This window comes from Salmo salar, chromosome ssa13 (assembly GCF_905237065.1).
Source record: "Salmo salar chromosome ssa13, Ssal_v3.1, whole genome shotgun sequence".
NCBI lineage: Eukaryota > Metazoa > Chordata > Actinopteri > Salmoniformes > Salmonidae > Salmo > Salmo salar.
In genome coordinates, this window is record NC_059454.1 from 31,218,356 (window position 1) to 31,239,702 (window position 21,347).

General features: G+C 42.8%; 1 protein-coding gene across 1 annotated transcript in view; it reads right to left on the reverse strand.

The window, feature by feature from the left end:
* Nucleotides 1-307: 307 nt before the first annotated feature.
* LOC123726208 (nephrocystin-4) overlaps nucleotides 308-21,347 on the reverse strand; it is a 96,649-nt gene continuing 75,609 nt past the window's right edge. The window contains exons 10-11 of the mRNA XM_045693142.1: nucleotides 20,536-20,665; nucleotides 308-1,333 (exon numbers count right to left, since the gene is read on the reverse strand). Coding sequence (XP_045549098.1) covers nucleotides 1,310-1,333; nucleotides 20,536-20,665 — 154 coding nt within the window. The 3' untranslated portion in view covers nucleotides 308-1,309. The remainder of the gene's footprint in view (nucleotides 1,334-20,535; nucleotides 20,666-21,347) is intronic.

Below are 21,347 nucleotides of genomic sequence, written 5' to 3' on the forward strand. Positions count from 1 at the left end.
AGAATGGGAGAAACTCCACAAATACAGCTGTGCCAAGCTTGTAACATCATACCCAAGAAGACTTGAGGATGTAATCGCTGCCAAAAGGTGCTTCAACAAAGTACTGAGTAAAGGGTCTGAATAATTATGTAAATGTAATATTTCAGTTTTTATTTTTAGTATATTTGGAAACATTTCCAAAAACCTGTTTTTGCTTTGTCATTATGGGGTATTGTGTGTAGATTGATGAGGGGGGAAAACTATTTAATCCGTTTTAGAATAATTCTAACATAACAAAACGTGGAAAAAGTGAAGGGGTCTGAATACTTTCCGATTGCACTGTCTTCCCCCCGCAAGTGCAGACATTAACTGCTACTTCATTGAATTTAAACTTGAAAATGGGGGCTGTAAAACAGATAGCCATATATATTCCCAGGAGGCACTGCCTGTTTTTCCATTTCACGAGGTCGAATTAATAAGATGTTTCATAAGAAACATTAATTCAAGCGAGTCCATTTTGAAAGTGATGATTATGTAAAAATTATTTAACTAGGGAGAGATAAGTTTATTGTGTGGTGGAAGTAGCCAGTAAAAAATATGAGGCAATTTATCTAATGTGTTTTCAACACCCTCTCTTTTGAGCTCTCGTTCAGAGCAGACTGTCGTGTCTAGCACATGGTCTAACACTTTGTTCTGTAATGTTTAATGAATATTCTCGGTTTGGATTTGACCTGTGGGAAGAAATGCTGGTTGGATATCTGAGGAGCAAATGTGAGGGGAAACAAAGCACCAATCACAGGCGTCTTCTACAGTGCAGAGAATGCTCTTATCTGCCCAGCATTCGCCTCTTATCAAACTTCCAAAGTCTTCCAACTGTAGAAAACTGCTCAAACTTGACTAAATTACTGTTAGTGCATATTAAAGACAGGCATGTTATATCCACATGAGCTGGAGGCGAACAACCCTTTGAAACTGGGCATGTTTCTGCATAGATAGCTCTTCAGCACAGCCTTTAGAATTCAGAACTGCCACGATAGCATCAACATGAACCCAAACACTCTTATTAACTGGCACAGAGAGGGTTCTTTCTACAAGATAAATTCCAAGAAACCTTTATTACACAGTTTACCACCATCAAACACAGCCCATGGTTGGTATACAAGCAATGGAACAAAAAGAACCCATTCGGGGGACAGTTAACTCCCTAACACAAATTTCTGTGTGAGGTTTGAAAGAGCACTCCGTATAGGCATCAAAGTGGTGTGATCTACACATAAACTGCATAGAGCAGCAACTCAACTGGGCAGACAAAAGCATCTTGTGGAGATTCTCAATACGGCTCTTCAATCATCATCTGAGTAAACAAACAAACAGGGATATTATAAATAGGTACTGTACGGCTGAAGCTGGGGGGGAAATGCAACATTTATTATGCGGCTAATCTTTTAACACGAACATACTGTATACAGACAGTCAATATCGTTCAATGGCAGAAGTAAGCTGAAGGATTGTGTTCTCTCACTGAGTGAATATTGCAATCATCTAGTAGTGGGAGCTCAACATTATGCCAAGGAGTGGATGTAGGCGGTTTAATTGTGATGGCTTGAGGGGGGACATTTGGCCGTTGGTCTTAGTAAGCTCAAGCCCCCCTCCTTGGATCGACAGTGCAAATGAGTAGGTGACACCTCCAAGATCAGGGGCACTGACTCATTCTGTAATCTTACTCAGCGAGTCATGTTCAGCTACAATACAATGAATGACCTGTCGTGGCAACAGAGCGATGTTGTAACAATGCCATCAGATTCCAGGGTGATAATACTGAATGTTGGTCTATGCCCTCTACTACCATATTCAGATGAACTAATAAAAAAAAAGCTTGCCTTTAGCTATGTAAATGTGTAAATGTTGTGACAGTAATTGGTTTGAAAAACAATCCTTTCAGAAACTAGGGTCAAGAAATCCTTTCAGATATTTTGAAAATATATAGTCAAGAAATTGGGTGTATTTTTTTTTAAAAGTGTCATTAAATTGCATTTTGGAAGCAAACACGCATATGGTAATGCAACAACAGTGGAGATGAGAGAGAAAAAGAGAAAGGGTCGCCTGAGGCAAAGACGAGCGAGAGGGAAACTTTTTCAGAAAGTTATACAGAGAACAATAATAGCAAGCGATGTCACTGCACACATAGGCCTCATTGCTGAAAATGGCAAAGAATTTTTCTGGGAGGAGAATCCATCAAGAGTGTTTAGTCAAGTAAAATGCAATGTTTTGGCATTCGCAGACAAAACAAGTATTTCATTGTCAAATGTGAAATTGGGGGAAAATATAGATCTCATGTCTGTAACCTGGGGCCACGAAATCTTCAAACTTTGAAAAAGAAACAACCTAAATTACAGACAGTGACCAATTCAGGGCATCTCTAATACAAAGGTTAATTTATTAACTTTGCCTGAGTTAAGCACATGGTGACTAGACCGGCCACGTGGGTGAGTCCACCATCACGCGCATGTTGATTTTGTACATCCACTCCAGAAGTGATTGAGACGCACAGGTTAAATATCAAAACAACCTCTAACCAACAATATTAATTTGGGGACAAGTCGAAAACACATGAAACAATCATGGACATGTAGCTAGCTAGCTTGCTGTTGCTAGCTCATTTGTCCTGGGATATAAACATTGGGTTGTTATTTTACCTGAAATGCACTTTGGATCTTTGTAGAATTGTTGAATAACATGTACAGTATGTGTAAATGTATTTTGCAACGCTCACACACTCAACGAGTGGTGGGGTCAGCATGTTAAGCAGTCAAATCTATAGAAATATAAAAACAATTATACATTAATGTATACAGCCTTTGAGATTCCCAAAAAGTAGCCCGACTTTCAACGACTCAGGCTTTTTCGCAAGCAATGGGAGATTGGGAATTATTCCTAAATTAGAGGAAAGAGCATTGATGGGAGACTGAGTCTGACAGTTATTACTATTAGTGCAGTCTGCTGGGCGGTTGGAGTCATTATTTCAGCCAAAACCCTGTGACAGGAAGCGGCCCAGAGCTTTCCACTACTTATTCTCCACAATGAGCAGCCCTGCAGAAAGTGAAGAAACATGCACCGAGATCATTAACTTAACATTTTCATCCATCTGCTAGAAGACTCAGTCACTCAGATTCTGTGTTCTTTTCAACTCAGCCCCACCAAGACCAAATAATGCTTAGAAGAGTTGAGTCGGGTGTCAGATTCAGCCGTCGCTGATTGCAGAATCCTCAAGGAGAGTTCATGAGAGCTGGGACTTTTGCTGAAACCAATTTATTGTGGAATAGACAGTCATTGTTATTTTCTGGGGATTCCAGTGCAGGCCTGTGGAGTGAACATGCATGTAGTCATATTCATCTGTCTACCTTGTGAAGTGAACATAAGTGCAAAGAACACAAACATCCAAAAGCAACACAGGAATTTAATAACGGGGATGAAGGCTTTGCCTAGCATAAAGAAGGGGATCACCTCTTCTGAGCCAAAGCAAATATTAGTATATCAACCACGTCCCTTCAAAGCAGTCAGTGGGCACAATCTAACTTTTCATTTAGCCCAGCATCTGACTGAATAAGATGTCTTTCGGAGGGTAGAATTGTCAAGTATGTGAGAAAAAGTAATTATAACTACCTCTGGCCCTTTCTGCACTTCAAATCAAACTGAAAAACCAGCAAAGGATTATGTAAAAGGTACAAAAAACAGTCTGTAATTGTATAAGGGTACACGTGTACTGTAGCAAAGTACTGGAGCGTATCCATTCCATTAACTGTACTGTTCCATCAACTACTGTAAACCCAAACCCTTGTTTTTATTTGTTGGCTTTATGTAGGCTATTTTTACATACTTGGTAATGGCAATATTAGTTACTTTTTAGGTCTGAATCATTTTCATTTAAGTTTGGATATAATTTGTATTAACTACATGACAATGATGTTGAGATAAGAAGATGTTATTATAAATTAAATGAAACTATTTCACGGAAATTTGCATATGAAAACCATAACTGGTTAGCAGAACGGTAGAAATGGTAAGATAAATTGGCATTCCACCTGAGAAAGGTTGCCGACTACTAGTGTAGCCTATTAACGGGAACTTCAGGAGTAATGGCAGAATCTGAAAAGCCAGCAGAAGCGGAATAGTTGGGTCAGGTTAAGGTGTTTATCATCTAGATATATGGCGCCCTCAAACCATTTGTCTTATTTTATTAAAAAGTAAGCTTAGTGTCAGACTAGCGCAATGCATATAGTTCATTTCATTAAAACACATAGGGTGTGTCTATACAGTGTATTCGGAAAGTATACGGTCGTGGCCAATAGTCTGCTGCCTCAGTTTGTATGATGGCAATTTGCATATACTCCAGATTGTTATGAAGAGTAATCAGATGAATTGCAATTAATTGCAAAGGCCCTCTTTGCCATGCAAATGAACTGAATCCCCAAAAAACATTTCCACTGCATTTCAGCCCTGCCACAAAAGGACCAGCTGACATCATGTCAGTGATTCTCTCGTTAACACAGATGTGAGTGTTGACGAGGACAAGGCTGGAGATCACTCTGTCATGCTGATTGAGTTTGAATAACAGACTGGAAGCTTCAAAAGGAGGGTAGTGCTTGGAATCATTGTTCTTCCTCTGTCAACCATGGTTACCTGCAAGGAAACACGTGCCGTCATCATTGCTTTGCACAAAAAGGGCTTCACAGGCAAGGATATTGCTGCCAGTAAGACTGCACCTAAATCAACCATTTATCGGATCATCAAGAACTTCAAGGAGAGTGGTTCAACTGTTGTGAAGAAGGCTTCAGGGCGCCCAAGAAAGTCCAGCAAGCGCCAGGACCGTCTCCTAAAGTTAATTCAGCTGCGGGATCAGAGCACCAGCAGTACAGAGCTTGCTCAGGAATGGCAGCAGGCAGGTGTGAGTGCATCTGCATGCATAGTGAGGCGAAGACTTTTGGAGGATGGCCTGGTGTCAAGAAGGGAAGCAAAGAAGCCACTTCTCTCCAGGAAAAACATCAGGGACAGACTGATATTCTGCAAAAGGTACAGGGATTGGACTGCTGAGGACTGGGGTAAAGTAATTTTCTCTGATGAATCCCCTTTCCGATTGTTTGGGCATCTGGAAAAAAGCTTGTCCGGAGAAGACAAGGTGACCGCTACCATAAGTCCTGTGTCATGCCAAGAGTAAAGCATCCTGAGACCATTCATGTGTGGGGTTGCTTCTCAGCCAAGGGAGTGGGCTCACTCACAATTTTGCCTAAGAACACAGCCATGAATAAAGAATGGTACCAACACAACTTCTCCCAACCATCCAGGAACAGTTTGGTGACGAACAATGCCTTTTCCAGCATGATGGAGCCCCTTGCCATAAGGCAAAAGTGATAACTAGGTGGCTCGGGGAACAAAACACCGATATTTTGGGTCCATAGCCAGGAAACTTCCCAGACCTTAATCCCATTGAGAACTTGTGGTCAATCCTCAAGAGGCGGGTGGACAAACAAAAACCCACAAATTCTGACAAACTCCAAGCATTGATTATGCAAGAATGGGCTGCCATAAGTCAGAATGTGGCCCAGAAGTTAATTGACAGCATGCCAGGGCGGATTGCAGAGGTCTTGAAAAAGAAGGGTCAACACTGCAAATATTGACTCTTGCATCAACTTCATGTAATTGTCAAAAAAAGCCTTTGACACTTACGAAATGCTTGTAATTATACTTCAGTATTACATAGTAACATCTGACAAAAATATCTAAAGAAACTGAAGCAGCAAACTTTGTGGAAATTAATATTTGTGTCATTCTCAAAACGTTTGGCCACGACTGTACAGAACCCTTCAAATTTTTCCACATTTTGTTATGGTACAGCCTTATTCTGAAATGTATTAAATTGTTTTTTCCCCCTCATCAAATCGACACATAATACCTCATAATGACTTAGCAAAAACAGCTTGTTAGACATTTTTGCAAAATATAACATTTAAATAAATATTCAGACTCTTTACTCAGTACTTTCTTGAAGCACCTTTGGCAGCAATTACAGCCTTGAGTCTTCTTGGGTATGACACTACAAGCTTGGCACACCTGTATTTAGGGAGTTTCTCCCATTCTTCTCTGCAGATCCTCTCAAGCTCTGTCAGGTTGGATGGGGAGCGTTGCTACACAGCTATTTTCAGATCTCTCCAGAGATGTTTGATCGGGTTCAAGTCCGGGCTCTGACTGGGCCATTCAATGAAATCCCAAAGCCACTCCTGTGTTGTCTTGGCTGTGTGCTTAGGGTCGTTAACCTATTGGAAGGTGAACCTTCACCCCAGTCTGAGATCCTGAGCAGGTTTTCAACAAGGATCTCTCTGTACTTTGATCTGTTCAGCTTTCCCTTGATCCTGACTAGTCTCCCATTCCCTGCAGCTGAAAAACATCCACACAGCATGATGCTGCCACCACCATGCTTCACCATAGGGATGGTACCAGGTTTCCTCCAGAAATGACGCTTGGCATTCAGGCCAAAAGTTCAATATTGGTTTCATCAGACCAGAGAATCTTGTTTCTCATGGTCTGAGAGTCTTTAGGTGCCTTTTGGCAAACTCCAAGCAGGTTGTCCTGTGCCTTTTATCGAGGAGTGACTTCCCTGTGGCCACTCTACCATAAAGGCCTGATTGATGGCGTACTGCAGAGATGAAGTCCTTCTGGAAGGTTCTCCCATCTCCACAGAGGAACTCTGGAGCACTGTCACAGTGACCATCGGGTTCTTGGTCACCTCCCTGACCAAGGTCCTGCTCCCTCGATAGCTCAGTGTGGCTGGGCGGCCAGCTCTAGGAAGAGTCTTGGTGGTTCCAAACTACTTCCATTTAAGAATTAATTTGTTCTTGGGGACCTTCAATGACGCATACATTTTTTGGTAACCTTCCCCAGATCTGTGCCTCTACACAATCCTGTCTCCAAGCTCTACAGACAATTCATTTGACCTCATGGCTTGGTTTTTGCTCTGACATGCACTGTCAACTGTTGGACCTTATATATACAAGTGTGTGCCTTTCCAAATCATGTCCAATCAATTTAATTTACCACAGGTGGACACCAATCAAGTTGTAGAAACATCTCAAGGATGATCAATGGAAACAGGATGCGCCTGAGCTCAATTTCGAGTCTCATAGCAAAGGGACTGAATACTTATAAGTATCTGTTTTTTATATTTAGTAAATGTGTAACAATTTCTACAAACCTGTTTTCGCTTTGTCATTATGTGGTATTGTGTGTAGATTGTTGAGCATTTTATTTTATCCACCTTAGAATAGGCTGGAAAAAGTCAAGGGCTCTGAATACTTTCCGAATGCACTGTATAACCCTAACCCATCTGTATAACCCTAACCCACTGTATGCCCTAACCCATTTGGACAAAAGGAATACCTATGTAAGAATGCTGTTCATCGACTACAGCTCAGCATGTAACACCATAGTACCCTCCAAACTCGTCATTAAGCTCGAGACCTCTCGACCCCGCCCTGCGCAACTGGGTCCTGGACTTTCTGACGGGCCACCCCCAGGTGGTGAGGGTAGGAAACAACATCTCCACCCCGCTGATCCTCAACACTGGGGCCCCACAAGGGTGCGTTCTCAGCCCTCTCCTGTACTCCCTGTTCACCCATGACTGCGTGGCCATGCATGCCTCCAACTCAATCATCAAGTATGCAGACGACACTACAGTGGTAGGCTTGATTACCAACAACGATGAGACAGCCTACAGGGAGGAGGTGAGGGGCCTCAGAGTGTGGTGTCAGGAAAATAACCTCACACTTAACGTCAACAAAACAAAGGAGATGATCGTGGACTTCAGGAAACAGCAGAGAGAGCACCTCCCTATCCACATCGACGGGACAGTAGTGGAGAAGGTGGAAAGTTTTAAGTTCCTCGGCGTACACATCACGGACAAACTGAAATGGTCCACCCACACAGACAGCGTGGTGAAGAAGGCTTAACAGCGCCTCTTCAACCTCAGGAGGATGAAGAAATTTGGCTTGTCACCAAAAACACTCAAATGTTTACAGATGCACAATTGAGAGCATCCTGTCGGGCTGTATCACCGCCTGGTACGGCAACTGCTCCGCCCACAACCGCAAGGCTCTCCAGAGGGTAGTAAGGTCTGCACAACACATCACCGGGGGCAAACTACCTGCCCTCCAAGACACCTACACCACCCGATGTCACAGGAAGGCCAAAAAGATCATCAAGGACAACAACCACCCGAGCCACTGCCTGTTCACCCTGCTATCATCCAGAAGGCGAGGCCAGTACAGGTGCATCAAATCTTGGACCGAGAGACTGAAAAACAGCTTCTATCTCAAGGCCAGACTGTTAAACAGCCATCACTAACATTGAGTGGCTGCTGCCAACATACTGACTCAAATCTCTAGCCACTTTAATAATAAAAAATTGGATGAAATAAATCTATCACTAGTCACTTAAAACAATGCTACTTTATATCATGTTTACATACCCTACATTACTCATCTCATATGTATATACAGTACTCTATACCATCTACTGCATCTTGCCTATGCCGTTCGGCCATTGCGCATCCATATATTTTTATGTACATATTATTCATTCCTTTACACTTGTGTGTATAAGGTAGTCGATTACTTGTTAGATATTACTGCATGGTCGGAACTAGAAGCACAAGTATTTCGCTACACTCGCATTAACATCTGCTAACTATCTGTATGTGACCAATACAATTTGATTTGATAAGATATACAGAAACGAGTAACACTTGCACACCACAACGCTGACCCAGGGGACTGAGTGATCTCGCTCTCAGAGGCCATGAGTAAGGTTTTTAAATCAGGTCAACACTCGTAACGCCGCGACAGGCATATTCATTGGCAGGCAACCTCTTGTCACAGTCCGTTATCCCCACGTCTAAAGCTCACCAAGAACTATAAGGCTACCTGCCACAATGACTACCGCCCTGTAGCACTAAAATCAAGAGGGCGCTGAGAGTGCTAATAAAATCAACCCGCAAAACACCAGTCTCAATGTCAGCAGTGAAGAGACGACTCCGGGATGCTGGCCTTCTAGGCAGAGTTCCTCTGTCCAGTGTCTGTGTTCTTTTGCCCATCTTAATCTTTTATTTTTATTGGCCAGTCTGAGATATGGCTTTTTCTTTGCATCTCTGCCTAGAAGGCCAGCATCCCCGAGTCGCCTCTTCACTGTTGACGTTGAGACTGGTGTTTTGCGGGTACTATTTAATGAAGCTGCCAGTTGTGAGGCGTCTGTTTCTCAAACTAGACACTAATGTACTTGTCCTCTTGCTCCCACTCCTCTTTCTATTCTGGTTAGAGCCAGTTTGCTCTGTTCTATGACGGGAGTAGTACACAGCGTTGTACGAGATCTTCAGTTTCTTAGCAATTTCTCGCATGGAATAGCCTTAATTTCTCAGAACAAGAATAGACTGACGAGTTTCAGAAGAAAGGACTTTCAGAAGAAAGATACTCAACTAGTCTAAAGGAGGACAGTTTTATTGCTTCTTTAATTCGGACAACAGTTTTCAGCTGTGCTAACATAATTGCAAAAGGGTTTTCTAATGATCAATTAGCTATTTAAAATGATAAACTTGGATTAGCTAACACAACGTGCCATTGGAACACAGGAGTGATCGTTGCTGATAATGGGCCTCTGTACACCTATGTAGATATTCCATTTTTAAAAAATCTGCTGTTTCCAGCTACAATAGTCATTTACAACGTCTACACTGTATTTCTGATCAATTTGATGTTATTTTAATGGACAAAAAAAATATTTTTCTTTCAAAAACAAGACATTTCTAAGTGACCCCAAACTTTTGAACGGTAGTGTATATATTATGGTACTACTGCATTGTTGGGAAAGGGTATTACAGAAATGCATTTCAATGTAATAGTGCACAATACAATAAAATCTTGAAACAAACTTGCATGTGGACAATGTTTGTTCTCCCCGGGTTCATTGTCAGTCGTGATAGGCAGTGAACGTCTCCACAGGGCAGTTAGCAATTCTGACGCCTTCCATGTGGAGTAAGCAAATGGGCCAGCCAGGGCATAGCTTTTCTACACTGGCAGCAGGCTTCAGAACTAGGGCCCGGCCACATGGCGTCCATTAGGCACACAAACATCGGTCCCCTCTCACTCATTGCCAAGGCGGCATGTACCCGTCTGGAAAAGGATGGCTTCGCTGGCACGCTCTCACAGGGTAAGACTCACTCCGGGCCCATCAGGGGAGATTGATGCACTTCTCAGTGGGGAAAGCTGACATTCATTTTAATTAGGCCAAGCATTGTGTCTCCAGCATCGTGGTCTCTGCTGTTCTCTTCCAGCCGCTTCCCTCCGCGTGGAGATAAAACCCCAGGGAGAAATTACCTCCAGTATCAGCCGAATAAGCTAAATACATCCTTTCAAAATCCTGATGACATTACTATGTGTATGATGTTTGATTAACATTTAATTAACATTTATGTGACATTTGAGAGGCGGAACAAAACAACCTGTTTTTTTTTTTTTTCTTTCACGCTAGGGCCCACACTAACCTGAAGACTCTTGAGTCTTGACATGCATCTCATCCAGAAAGCCAGGCAGCCAGACAACCGGGGTTAGGGCAAGAGGGGGGGTTATTGTAAGAGGCAATTTTTTAATGAGCATGTGAATGGAGAGATTTAAAGAGGTTTTCATTCAGCAAACATCATTAAAGCCTGCAGGGACGCGCGTCTTCTTAAGAGAAGTCACAGAAAACACACACAACGATCCATACAAAGTGTACCTGCACTGCAATCCAATTAAAATCCAAACAAGAGTCTCTAAGGCACAGAGGAGCAGCCATACCAAACACCTTTAACAACCACTGGCACCAATGTCAGTGGTTCCTGATCTGATGTTGTTGTTAACATTCTATCCCTTTGCAATCATATTAGAAATATAGATACAAATACATGAATAGATACAGAAAGAAATATACAAACTAAACTAATGAAAATATTAGATCTGAGCTTTAATTACTAAGCCACAGTCAAGAGGAAACCATCCACATACTGTATATTCAGCCGGCTACAATCTACCATTACCAAAACAAGCAGAAGATTACTACTTTCACTCTCATTTCCTGGACTTTGAGTTGATGTAGATGTCACTTTCCTTAGGAGGCCTCCTGCTGTGTGTGTGCGCGCGTGTGGTGCTCGCATAGTTAACTGCATAGTTAAAATTGAGTGAGCTGGGTGGTGGCTGTCTGAAATGAGCTGCAGACACATAACCACCCTGTGTCACTGTGCGCCCTTGTGTGTGTGCGCCCTTGTGTGTGTGTGTGTGTGTGTGTGTGTGTGTGTGCACGCAGCCGGGTGCTCTCATGTTTAAATCACTTTTGGAGGAATCAGAAAGGTCACACGTTAATGGTTACACTTCCTCAGACACTCTAATCAAGCGTGCCAGTCACCCAGCCAGGGTCAAAGATTACCTGAAATCAGACGTGACTAGTGGCACATTCATTACCAGAAGCTAGCTTTCAGCTTCTCTCAGCCTCCTCAACACAAAGCAGTTTCTCAACAGCCTGCGTGTCACAACTGTCAGGCCCCCTTCTATTCCCTGACACCCAGTTTACTGCAGTGTAACAGCCTTGGTGATTAATTACTGATTTGGGTGTGTGCCTCAGCGAGCGAAACAACGACAAGGATGAGAGACGAGGAGGGGAGGATGAAACAGGTCCTCATGACAGACGCCACCACCGCTATTCTGCTACAGCCTCTCAGTCTGTGACCTGGCGCAGTCACTCGTTCCTCGTGTCAACGTCCTGGATAACTGCAGCTGTCACGATTTTCAAAAGGACAGGAACACATGGCCAGCACGCCTGCCTTCTCCCAGACCAACCTCCATTAGAAATGAGCTAGTGCCTGTCAGACGGAGGCAGACAACAATAAGCGCCATCGTCTTACATTAGGCTTTATATGACTGTGTTGCATGGCTCAATTGACAAACTGTGCCGCAGCTAACTGCGTTTGATAAAGGCGGTGATTGAAGGGAGCGGAGCGAGGGTGGGGAATAGCAAGGCTAAATTGGTGTTGACAGAATGAAATTAGGAGCCGTCGACGCGGCCGTGTGTCAGTCCCCCGTTCTAGTCATATAGCTATACTGTAGATGGAAACCTACAGTGCAGTAGTCCAAGGATGACATATATGATTAACCCACATACATATGTGATGTACTGTGCTGGGTATTTTCATGCACTTTTCATGGCTGGTTGGAAGTGAAATTGTTTGATTCTATTGGTGAAAATGTAGGGTTCACTTCAAATGCATGATTTTTTATTTAATTTTGGCCTTTTACCACTACTTACGAAAATATTTCCACTTAAGTTTTTAATCTCATTCTCAAGGTTGATGTGTATTTACATTGCCTTCATAAAGTATTCACACCGCTCGACTTATCCACATATGCTGTTGTGTTACATCCTGAATTTAAAATGTATTAAAATTGCGATTTGTCACTGGCCTACACACAATTCCCAATAATGAAAAGCGGAATTGTGTTTATACATTTTTACTGGTTAATTCAAAATAAAAAGCTGAAATGTCTGAAGTATGAAAGTATTCAACCATGAGGCCAATGGTGACTTTAAAACAGTTACAGAGTATAATGGCTGTGATAGGAGAACACTGATGACGGATCAACAACATTTTAGTTATTCCACAATACTAACCTAAATGACAGTGAAAAAAAGGAAGACTATACAGAATAAAAATATCCAAAACATGCATCCTGTTTGCAATAAGGCACTAAAGTAAAACTGCAAACAATGTGGCAAAGTAATGAACTTTATGTCCTGAATACAAAGTGTTATGTTATGTTGTGTTATGTTTGGGGCAAATCCAACAAAGCACATCACTGAGTACAGTACCATTCTTCATATTTCAAGCATGGTAGTGGCTGCATCATGTTATGGGTATGCGTGTCATTGGCAAGGACTAGGGAAACAGAATAGAGCTAAGCAGAGGAAAAATCCTAGAGGAAACCTGGTTCAGTCTGCTTTCCAACAGACACTGGGAAACAAATTCACCTTTCAGCAGGACAATAACCTAAAACACAAGGCCAAATCTACACTGGAGTTGCTTACCAAGACAACATTGAATGTTCCTGAAAAGCCTAGTTACAGTTTTTTTTTTTTTTTACTTAAAATCGGCTTTTAAAAAAACAAATGGCAAGACTTGAAATGGTGGTCTAGCAATAATCAACAACAAATTTGACAGAGCTTGAAGAATTTGAAGAAGAAAAAAAGTGCAAATATTGAGTCTCACCCAGAACGACTTTGAGCTTTAATCACTAACAAAGGTGATTCTAATATGTATTGACTCAGGGGTGTGAATACTTATGTAAATGAGATATTTCTTTATTTCATTTTCAATACATTTATAAAAACATGTTTTCACTTTATCATTATGGGGTATTGGGTGTAGATGGGTGTGATTTTGTATTTATTTAACCCATTTAAATTCAGGCTGTTACAACAAAATGTGGAATAAGTCAAGAGGTCTGAATACTTACTGAAGGCGCTGTATGTGGCTATTTGAAACGTGCACAATGTGTATGACATGGGTAACATACAAAGTACGTATTATGTTGAGTGTGTAATATAAAGTTTATAATATCTATACAGCAGTCATAGACAATCTCCCCTCGGTGACATTAAAGGTCATGATGTCCAAGAAAGGGAGCATATTAAAATACAGCATCTAAATTTTTGCAAAGAGATTATACATCTACAGTGCCTTTGGAAAGTATTCAGACCGCTTGACTTTTTTCACATTTTGTTACAGCCTTATTCTAACATTGATTAAATAAATAAAAAAATACACAGCAATCGACACACAATACACCATAATGGCAAAGCGAAAACATGTTTTTAAAATGTTTGCAAAAAAATAACTGAAATACCTTATTTATATAAATATTCAGACCCTTTGCTATGAGATTCGAAATTGAGCTCAGGTGGCATCCTGTTTCCACTGATTATCCTTGAGGTGTTTCTTCAACTTGATTGGAACCCAGCTGTGGTAAATTAAATTGATTGGACATGATTTGGAAAGGCACACACCTGTCTATATAAGGTCCCACAGTTGATGTCAGAGCAAAAACCAAGCCACGAGGTTGAAGGAATTGACCGTAGTGCTCCGAGACAGCATTGTGTCAAGGCACAGATCTGGGGAAGGGTACCAAAAAATGTCTGCAGCATTGAAGGTCCCCAAGAACACAGTGGCCTCCATCATTCTTAAATGGAAGAAGTTTGGTACCACCAAGACACTTCCTAGAGCTAGCCGCCTGGCCAAACTGAGCAATCGGGGGAGAAGGGCCTTGGTCAGGGAGGTGACCAAGAACCTGATGGTCACTCTGACAGAGCTCTAGATTTCCTCTGTGGAGATAGGAGAATCTTCCAGAAGGACAACCATCTCTGCAGCACTCTACCAATCAGGTCTTGATGGTAGTGGCCAGACGGAAGCTACTCCTCAGTAAAAGGCACATCACAGCCTGCTTGGAGTTTGCCAAAAGGTATCTAAAGATTATCTGGTCTGATGAAACCAAGATTGAACTCTTTGGCCTGAATGCCAAGCGTCACATCTGGAGGAAACCTGGCACCATCCCTACGGTGAAGCATGGTGGTGGCAGCGTCATGCTGTGGGGATGTTTTTCAGCGACAGGGACTGGGAGACTAGTCAGGATCGAGGGAAAGACGAACGGAGCAAAGTACAGAGAGATCCTTGATGAAAATCTGCTCCAGAGTGCTCAGGACCTCAGACTGTGGCGAAGGTTCACCTTCCAACAGGACAACGACTCTAAGCACACAGCCAAGACAACGCAGGAGAGACTTCGGGACAAGTCTCTGAATGTCCTTGAGTGGCCCAGCCAGAGCCCGGACTTGAACCTGATCTAACATGTATGGAGAAACCTGAAAATACAACAAAAATATGTCAAGCTTTTGTGTCATACCTAAGAAGAATCAATGCTGATATTTCAGATCTTTTAGAAATTCGCCAAAATATCTAAAAACCTGTTTTTCTTTGTCATTATGGGGTATTGTGTGTAGATTGATGAGGGGAAAAAACAATTGAATCAATTTTAGAATAAGGCTGTAATGTAACAAAATGTGAAAAAAAGTCAAGGGGTCTGAAAACTTTCTGAAGGCACTGTACACTTAAGAATTGCCCCACTTTAATATTGCACATTAGGGTAACATAATATTGTGTATAATTTATGGGAGTGATGTTTGAACGTTTAAACAAATTTGGGATCGTTAGTTTAGAATTATTATACTTTTTCCCCCCCAAAAAACAGTGCATTTATCACAAAACTACCATTATCCCGATCATCATCATGAACAAATGCCTAACGCAAAAATTCTGTATGTAGGAGGAGATATGCATCTTTCAAATTATTTGCCACGGATATAAAGCTTAGTTTCCACACATTTTCCTGGTCCTAGAGTCATGAAATGTTCAGAGTACATTGAGGGGAGTTTTTACTTTCAATAAATGTAAAAAAATAAAAAAATAAATTGGCAGAAATGTTGTTACGAGGCTTTCATCAGACAGCGAAGTAATTACAATAATACTATGGTACCAGAGACCAAGAATTACCACTGCACTATCACTATAATATAACACATTGTGGCAGACGGTAATTACAGAGTATACCAAGGCGGGTAATTACACGTTTTCTGCACACGTTTTCCTTGCTCTCCAACATTCTGTGTCTCAGACCTTCCTCCTGTGCGGTTAAAGGAAAAATCCACCCAAAAACAACAGTCCCAAAATGTTTTGCATGTCAACAGTCAAGTTTTCAAGATATTGGACTTTCAAGAAGCAAAGTGTCACTTGCCACATCATCATGACATTTTGGGACTGTATCAACAGTGGACTAATGAAAAAAATGGGACTGTATCAACAGTAGACTGCATCAACAATATTGTTTTTTTTTTTCCTTTTCATTACTCCACTGTTGAGTGATACTACACTACATATATAGATACATATATGTATATATACATACATACACACATATATATATATATATATTCGTTTTTGAGTAGAGTTTTCCTTTAAGTAAAGTAGAGGTGGGGGGACCCTCCCTCTGTGTCTATCTGAAGCCTATGAAGGCCCCTATGAAGGCCCCTATGAAGGCTACGAAGACATAGTAAGCTGACTGAAGCTTGCTGAGTAATGCAGGCCCTTGAGGAGCAGAGAGTGGGCAGTCGATCCGTTTGACTGCAGGCAAATTTGCTTGTTTGAAGTTCGTCAACCTCAGTGCCCGGAGGAGCCTAGCACAACCAGCTCCCATGCCTCTCATCTCTCGCTCTTTCCCTCCCTTCCTCTGTCTCACTCGTTCCCTCCACTGACGGAAACATAAAAAATGTGGGCTTAAACACTCTCAGGGAGAAAGGGAAAAAAATAGAGACCTGGGGGGGTGGGGGCCGCCAGCCAGCTGAGGAAACTCTGCAATTAAAAATCAAATGAGGAGAACAACAATGACACAGCAAGGTTTTCCTTTTGGGGGGCTGGGGGGAGGCTGAGGGGCCAAATAAGTTCTTGCGAAATGAAGGACGTCATCCGCACCCTCAGGACGAGTCAAGACTTTGTCTCACTTTTCAATCTGCAGCTGGTGAGTGATGCAGTGTTGGAGGTGATCAGAGCGTGTGAACTGTGGCAGTTTGGTCGGAGAGTCACTGTTGAGCGATTGGTACCCGATTGCGTTGTGTTACCATCTGAGTGAAAGCATTTTAAAAGTTGTTTACTCCACCACCACCACTACCTTGCTCTGCAAATCCATCAGAACAGATCAAAGAAAGAATTCGACTACATTTCAGTCGAGTCCAGCAGCAGCAAAAGCAGACCAGATACTAAAATGGCCACAAAGTGGAAATGCATATGTATTAGGCCTAATTTGCCCTATAAAACTCCACCTAGTGACCTGGCAGAGCTTTATGAGAAAGCCAAAGTATGATGGAAGGTGGACAGAATAAACATTAATGGACACAAGAGTACATTTTAGGGGAGAATGTCAAGGCACCCAATGCATCACTGTTTCATGGGTGAGGCCCAAATGCCAAACACTATTCTAGTTTTGTCTATGACACTTTGTCTAAGAGCTTGCCATTAAAGACAGTGATAAAAATATGGTAAAAATTGGAAAGAAACTTAAGAAAAACATTAAGAACACCTACTGTTCCCATGATATAGACTGACCAGGTGAATCCAGGTGAAAGCTATGATCACTTATTGATGTCACTTGTTGAATCCACTTCAAATCAGTGTAGATGAAGGGGAGGACACCGGTTAAAGAAGGATTTTTATGCCTTGAGACAATTGAGAAATACTGTAGATTGTGTATGCCATTTAGAGGGTGAATAGTTAAGTGCCTTTGAACTGAGTATGATAGTAGGTGCAAGGAGCACCGGTTTGTGTCAAGAGCTGCAACACTGCTGGGTTTTTCATGCTCAACAGTTTCCAGTGTGTCAAGAATTGTCCACCACCCAAAGGACATCCAGCCAACTTGACACAACTGTGGGAAGGATTGGAGTCAACCCTTTCGACACCTTGTAGAGTCCATGCATGCCCCAACTCAATATTAGGAAGGTGTTCCTAATGTTTGGTATACTCACAAAAGTAAGCAAAACACATACACGGTCATAACAGGAACCAACTTATGAATACAGGATAATTGGGGTTTTGGCAATTTGGTCAAAGAGTACAAACATAGACAATGCACAAGGAATACTTGAATATGGTAGAACAGTGAATTAACTTGATGGATGAAAGTGGGGCTCGAAACCACGCTGCCAAAAGGCTGAAATGTCCTTAATGACAGAAACTGTGGTACTATGAACACATAAACTGTATAAGTTACGAACGACACCATCAAATGTGAGAACTCATCTACATGACAGCTGAACAAAGCTAGAAGGCAGCTTGCCACTTGCAGCACAGAGACAGAGTATCAAAATATGTGTTATCTGAGGAGTTTGACATCGATACACAGGGTCGTTGTTGCTCTCACTCCTCCGTTCCCCATCGATGGAGAGATAACAGACCCCATCAATATTCCAGACCTCCCTGAACCTTGGAGCGGGTCACAGCCCCCCCCCCTCCCCCGCGCCTTCCCCCATCCTCAGGTGGCGATACCTACCAGCTCCCCTCATCACTCACCCTCAGGCGGATCATGACAGAGCTCTAAATATACCTACGCACCGCTGACTGCAATTAAGCTCCCTGCCTCCCTCTTGCAAAATAGATCTTACCTCATGGAATATTCATGAGGTGTGGTGCTGTTGGGTGAGGGGGTTTGACATGTCACCAACACTTCTTGTCTATCTTCTCCGCTGAGTGACATATGTGACTTTGGGCAGTGTGCAAGAGATAGGGGATAGGATCGATACAGGCTAGCGTATACAGGCCACCTGTTTCCACAGTAACTGTCTGTTTTCTTGCTTGTTGTGTCTCTCTCTCTCGCCATCTTTGCATCTCTCTCGCTCTCTCTCTCGCCATCTTTGCATCTCTCTCGCCATCTTTGCATCTCTCTCGCTCTCTCTCTCGCCATCTTTGCATCTCTCTCGCACTCTTTGCATCTCTCTCTCTCTCGCACTCTTTGCATCCCTCTCTCTCTCTCGCACTCTTTGCATCCCTCTCTCTCTCTCTCGCACTCTTTGCATCCCTCTCTCTCTCTCGCACTCTTTGCATCTCTCTCTCTCGCACTCTTTGCATCTCTCTCTCTCTCGCACTCTTTGCATCTCTCTCTCTCTCGCACTCTTTGCATCCCTCTCTCTCTCTCTCGCACTCTTTGCATCCCTCTCTCTCTCTCGCACTCTTTGCATCTCTCTCTCTCGCACTCTTTGCATCCCTCTCTCTCTCTCTCGCACTCTTTGCATCCCTCTCTCTCTCTCTCGCACTCTTTGCATCCTCTCTCTCTCTCTCGCACTCTTTGCATCCCTCTCTCTCTCTCTCGCACTCTTTGCATCCCTCTCTCTCTCTCTCGCACTCTTTGCATCTCTCTCTCTCTCTCTCGCACTCTTTGCATCTCTCTCTCTCTCTCGCACTCTTTGCATCTCTCTCTCTCTCGCACTCTGCATCTCTCTCTCTCGCACTCTTGCATCTCTCTCTCTCTCGCACTCTTTGCATCTCTCTCTCTCTCTCGCACTCTTTGCATCTCTCTCTCACTCTTTGCATCTCTCTCTCACTCTTTGCATCTCTCTCTCACTCTTTGCATCTCTCTCTCACTCTTTGCATCTCTCTCTCACTCTTTGCATCTCTCTCTCACTCTTTGCATCTCACTCTCACTCTTTGCATCTCACTCTCACTCTTTGCATCTCACTCTCTCTCGCACTTTTTGCATCTCTCACTCTCTCGCACTCTTTGGATCTCTCTCGCACTCTTTGCATCTCTCTCTGTGTGTACCAAATGTTTGTTTTTTTTAAATCAGTTTTTGAACCATGAAGCATTATCCAAGCAGGCAAGTCAACGGAGAACCTGTTTACATCAACAGTAAAAGTCTGACTAGCTCTCGAGTGGTGAGATTGTGAGGATGGTGTCAGTAAAAGTGGCTGCGTCCTAAATTACCCTCTATTCCCTATATAGTGCACTACTTATGACCAGAGCCCTATGTGCCCTGGTCAAAACTATTGCATCATATGTAGGGAATATGATGCCATTTGGGACGCAGACAGTGAGTGAGTGAGTGAGTGCAGGCCTACAGTTTACTGTGTACATGGAGTGGAATGCTTGTTATTATTTCGGTTTTAATTGGTGGCTCATTAGCCCGGGAGACAGCACATTCACAGACACTAAGAGCATCCACCCCTAGCACACTGCATCAAGGCTAAAGCCCACCAACGCACATAATTGGCCAAATATTTGGTGTTGCCATACCGTCTGCGTCTAGCTAACTAAACCACCCGCATTGTAAATGACTTCCCTAGGGACATTTTGATTCTTGGATTGTTGATTTTTCTCTCTTTCTGTGTTGATGATGTCTCTCCAACAGACTCTTTCTCTTCCAGTTAGCCTTTTTGTAGATAACGGGTGCCTACCCTCGTCCTGGTTCCTCCCTGTTTCAATAGGGAGGGGATAATCCTTCCCATGCTCTCAGGCCCTGTGTGTGTATGTGTGTGTGTACACGTGTATGAGCTAGGCAGCAAGGATGAGAGGCTACCTTGGCTCTGTTCTCCTCAGCTGCTTGCCTTGAAACCTATCCTCTCTTCCCCCTCCTTTTCTCTGCCAGTGTTGTGTTTGTTCTTTTACTAAGGTTGTCTGGCCAAGGATACCTCTTTAATTTCCTCTGGGAGAAGACAAGGGGAGATGGATCCATGCTCCAAGGACAGGAGAGGATGGCTGGCAGGACAGGGAGAAGTGGGGGGCAGCCAACAGGGAAAGATGTTCAGTCCAAGGTGCTTGGATCTGTTGTTCCTCTGACTGGGGGATTTCTTAAACGGAGCAGACAAAGGAACCGGAACACATACACACTACCTTCTTACCTTTCCGTCACCGACGAGCGGCGAGGAGAAGACATACTCAAGCTGGAGGGCGATCCCCACAGCCTGGTGACTGGGCAGCTTGAGCTCCAGACTGCTACGTAGAGCCAGGCTCTGACTAGGACTGGAGCTGCTGGAAAGATAGCACGCATGGAGAAAGAGAGGGAGACATTAAAAGAAAGAGGGAGAGAGAAAGTAGAGAGGGGACAAGGGTTGCGAGTGGACAAGTGATCCATGTGGCAGTCACCATACAGTACATGACAGCTTGTCTTGCTAACGGAACAAAAATAACAAATAAAATAATAAAAAAATTATAATAATCGCTCTACACCAGGTATTCAACCTGGGGTCCTCTAGGGGTTCCACAGAGGTACTGCAGGGGGTTGGCAAAAATATACAAACTAAAAACATGGAATTTGTATTTTATTAGAAAGTTTTTATGAATATCGCTAGCAACAAGATTTAGAACACTCATTCAAGGGTTATTCTTTATTTTTACTATTTTCTACAAGAATCCATCAAGACAAGATGGACAAAGAGTGAATCACAATAGACACTGATAGATTTTCTTAGAACAGCTTCTTGTGTGTCTATTATACATTGTTCAGCTATATCTGTGTTCTGTGGATGTTAGATGACTAAGACAGGTGTCACATTAAACACAAAGTGCAAGGCACTTCTCTGTCTGTAAGGTTAGGCTATGTGCAGGAGGCAGGAGCATTGGAAAGATCAAATCATTTCAACTTGGCGCTTGGGCTGGGCGATATGGCCCAAAAATCACATCTGGATTTTTTCAAACTTATTGCCGATTCATG